The 2,762-nt window shown below is 54.1% G+C and overlaps 1 protein-coding gene across 1 annotated transcript; it reads right to left on the bottom strand.

The window, feature by feature from the left end:
* Positions 1 to 748: 748 nt before the first annotated feature.
* JUN (Jun proto-oncogene, AP-1 transcription factor subunit) lies at positions 749 to 2,762 on the bottom strand. The gene has a single exon (XM_040627242.1). The coding sequence runs from the start codon at positions 2,441 to 2,443 to the stop codon at positions 1,439 to 1,441; it is 1,005 nt and encodes a 334-aa protein (XP_040483176.1). The 5' UTR covers positions 2,444 to 2,762; the 3' UTR covers positions 749 to 1,438.

The raw sequence follows: 2,762 nt of genomic DNA, 5'->3' as shown, positions 1-2,762 counted from the left end.
ATCCAGATTGCAAATTCTGTGTTGACTCTTCCTAAATTCTTTGCTTCTTAATTACCCAGTAACTTCAGATGGCAGTAATGTTAACCCCAGCAACTGAGAAGAAAAGCTTCAGTGTAGAGCTTGGGAAGCAAAAAGTAGTAAAGGGAAAGGAATTCAAGATCTGTTATTGGTATTTGAATACGTTTATTGTGACAAGAATGCTGTTATAAATATTCATAAGCAAAGACCATCTTTTTTATCTAGGATTGTTAAAGATTCCAAATTGGAAGGATACATCTTTTGCAAAAATCTGCCACTGTTACTGCTTTGAGAATAAGCAACTACTCTTAAATTTCTGCTAACATCATAAATGGTCACAGCACATGCCACTTGGTATAATCCAGATTTCAAATTGTTTTGACTTCCCAGGGGACTTCCTGTCCCTCTCCACCACAACCTCCCTTCCCTCAGCCTTGTGAAGGGCCACACTACCCTTTGTAAGCAACTCTATATAGATTGTTGGGGGAGGGAAGAGGATAAGTTGACAAGAGCATCAGCTACAGTTATTCTCAAGTCCAGTAGAGAATAGTTTCCACTGCTTGATAGTAAGAAGCACTTAGAGTGATTTTAGTTGACTCTTCACTCTTTCAACTTCACCTAGATAGGTAATCCATAGATAATGCAGAAAAGAGGTTGTGGGAGGGGTACTTTTCCAATATTTTATTGTATTTTCTTAAATATCCTTTCTGGAATTTTCAGGAACAAAACATAAAAAAATTATATACTTTATTACAAATGGTAAACTCAAGAGTGCTCCAAATCTCTTATTTACAAACAACACTGGGCAGGACACCCAAACAAACAAACATGAAATAACTTACAAAGGCATGAAGCTGTTTATTGACAGTAATCAGCTTTCATCAAATTAAAAAATATATATATGTACATACACAGTTAAGGAAGGCAGGCCAGAAAGAGTTCATTTGCAGGCTCAGCCTCGCTCTCACAAACCTCCCTCCCGCCTCCCCTCCCCCAACCCCCCCTTTGTGTTCTTAAGGAGTACTACAGAAGCAATCTACAGTCTCTATTGCAGTTTGGAACCCCTCCCCCTCCCCCCTTTAATACTGAATGAGATCGAATGTTAGGTCCATGCAGTTCTTGGTCAATGTTAAAGAAAAGTCTAACGTTCTGTTCGCGCGGGGACAGCCCGTTCGCAAAGCGGGGCAGCCCGCAGGCAGCCGCTCCCTGGCCCCATGCCAAGGGAGGGCGCGCCAAGTCCTTCCCACTCGTGCACACTGGGGGCGCCGTCAGGACGCCGCCCAGTCCAACTTGGATACCCTTGGCTTTAGTCCTTGGACACTTCTTTTCTCTCTCTCTCTCTCAACTTGTCAAGTTCTCAAGTCTGTCTCTCTGTGTATTTTTTTTTCTCTGTTGCCCCTCAGCCCCCGACAGTCTCTCCTCAAAACGTTTGCAACTGCTGCGTTAGCATGAGTTGGCACCCACTGTTAACGTGGTTCATGACTTTCTGTTTAAGCTGTGCCACCTGTTCCCTGAGCATGTTGGCCGTGGACGCCAGCTCCGAGTTCTGCGCTTTCAAGGTTTTCACTTTTTCCTCCAGCCTGGCGATCCTCTCCAGCTTCCTTTTCCGGCACTTGGAGGCAGCTATGCGGTTCCTCATGCGCTTCCTCTCCGCCTTGATCCTCTCCTGCGACTCCATGTCGATGGGGGACAGGGGCGGCGTTTCCCCGGGCATCTCGGGCACCGTCTGCGGCTCCTCCTTCAAGGCCTGAAGCCGCGGGTGCTGCACGGGGATCTGCTGGGGCAGGTGGTGCGGCGGCTGCGGGGGCTGCTGCTGCTGCTGGGGCTGCGCGGGAAAGGCCAGGCCGGCCGCGCCGTAGGAGGGCGCCCCGCCGCCGCTGCTCAGCGCGCCGGGGTTGAAGTTGCTGAGGTTGGCGTAGACCGGCGGCTCGCTGTGCAGGCTGGCGCTGAAGCCGCCGCTGCCGCTGCCGCCCGCCGCCGAAGCCACCGCCGGAGCCACCATGCCCGCCCCGCTGACCGGCTGCGCCGCAGACGTGACGCTGGGCAGCGTGTTCTGGCTGTGCAGTTCGGCCAGGGCGCGCACGAAACCCTCGGCGAAGCCCTCCTGCTCGTCTGTCACGTTCTTGGGGCACAGGAACTGCGTGGGGGTCGGCGTAGTGGTGATGTGCCCGTTGCTGGACTGGATTATCAGGCGCTCCAGCTCGGGCGACGCCAGCTTGAGCAGCCCCACGTCGGGCGAGGTGAGGAGGTCCGAGTTCTTGGCCCGGAGGTGCGGCTTCAGGCTGCCCACCGGGTCGGCCAGGTTCAGGGTCATGCTCTGTTTCAGGATCTTGGGGTTACTGTAGCCGTAGGCGCCGCTCTCGGACTGGAGGAACGAGGCGTTGAGGGCATCGTCGTAGAAGGTCGTTTCCATCTTTGCAGTCATAGAACAGTCCGTCAATTCGCGTGGGGTTAGTTTGGGCTGCGCGCAGAAGTTTCGGGGCCGCAACAGCGCGCTGGCGAGCGGGGGACACCCGTGCCTCCCGGGGCCCTGGGCAAGGAAAGTTTCTCGAGGGGCGCGCGCACCCGCCGGCTGTCCTCCCCCCTGCGCCCTGCTCACCAGCTCGCTCCCGGGCGCTCAGAGTTCAGATGCCGCCCGCACTCTGACTTGTCAGCTCGCGCGCGCTGCCCGGCTTTGAAAAGTCGCGGTCACTCACGGAGCGCTCTCGGGCGCAGCGGTTCCTGGGAGTCCGCGGACGAACACG

The sequence above is a fragment of the Ursus maritimus genome, unplaced genomic scaffold, assembly GCF_017311325.1.
Source record: "Ursus maritimus isolate PB19 unplaced genomic scaffold, ASM1731132v1 scaffold_12, whole genome shotgun sequence".
Taxonomy (NCBI): domain Eukaryota; kingdom Metazoa; phylum Chordata; class Mammalia; order Carnivora; family Ursidae; genus Ursus; species Ursus maritimus.
This window is presented reverse-complemented; position numbering and strand designations above follow the sequence as displayed.

Excerpts from the sequence above, each read along its gene's own strand:
- JUN (XM_040627242.1), bottom strand. The coding sequence starts at position 2,443 with ATGACTGCAAAGATGGAAACGACCTTCTACGACGATGCCCTCAACGCC.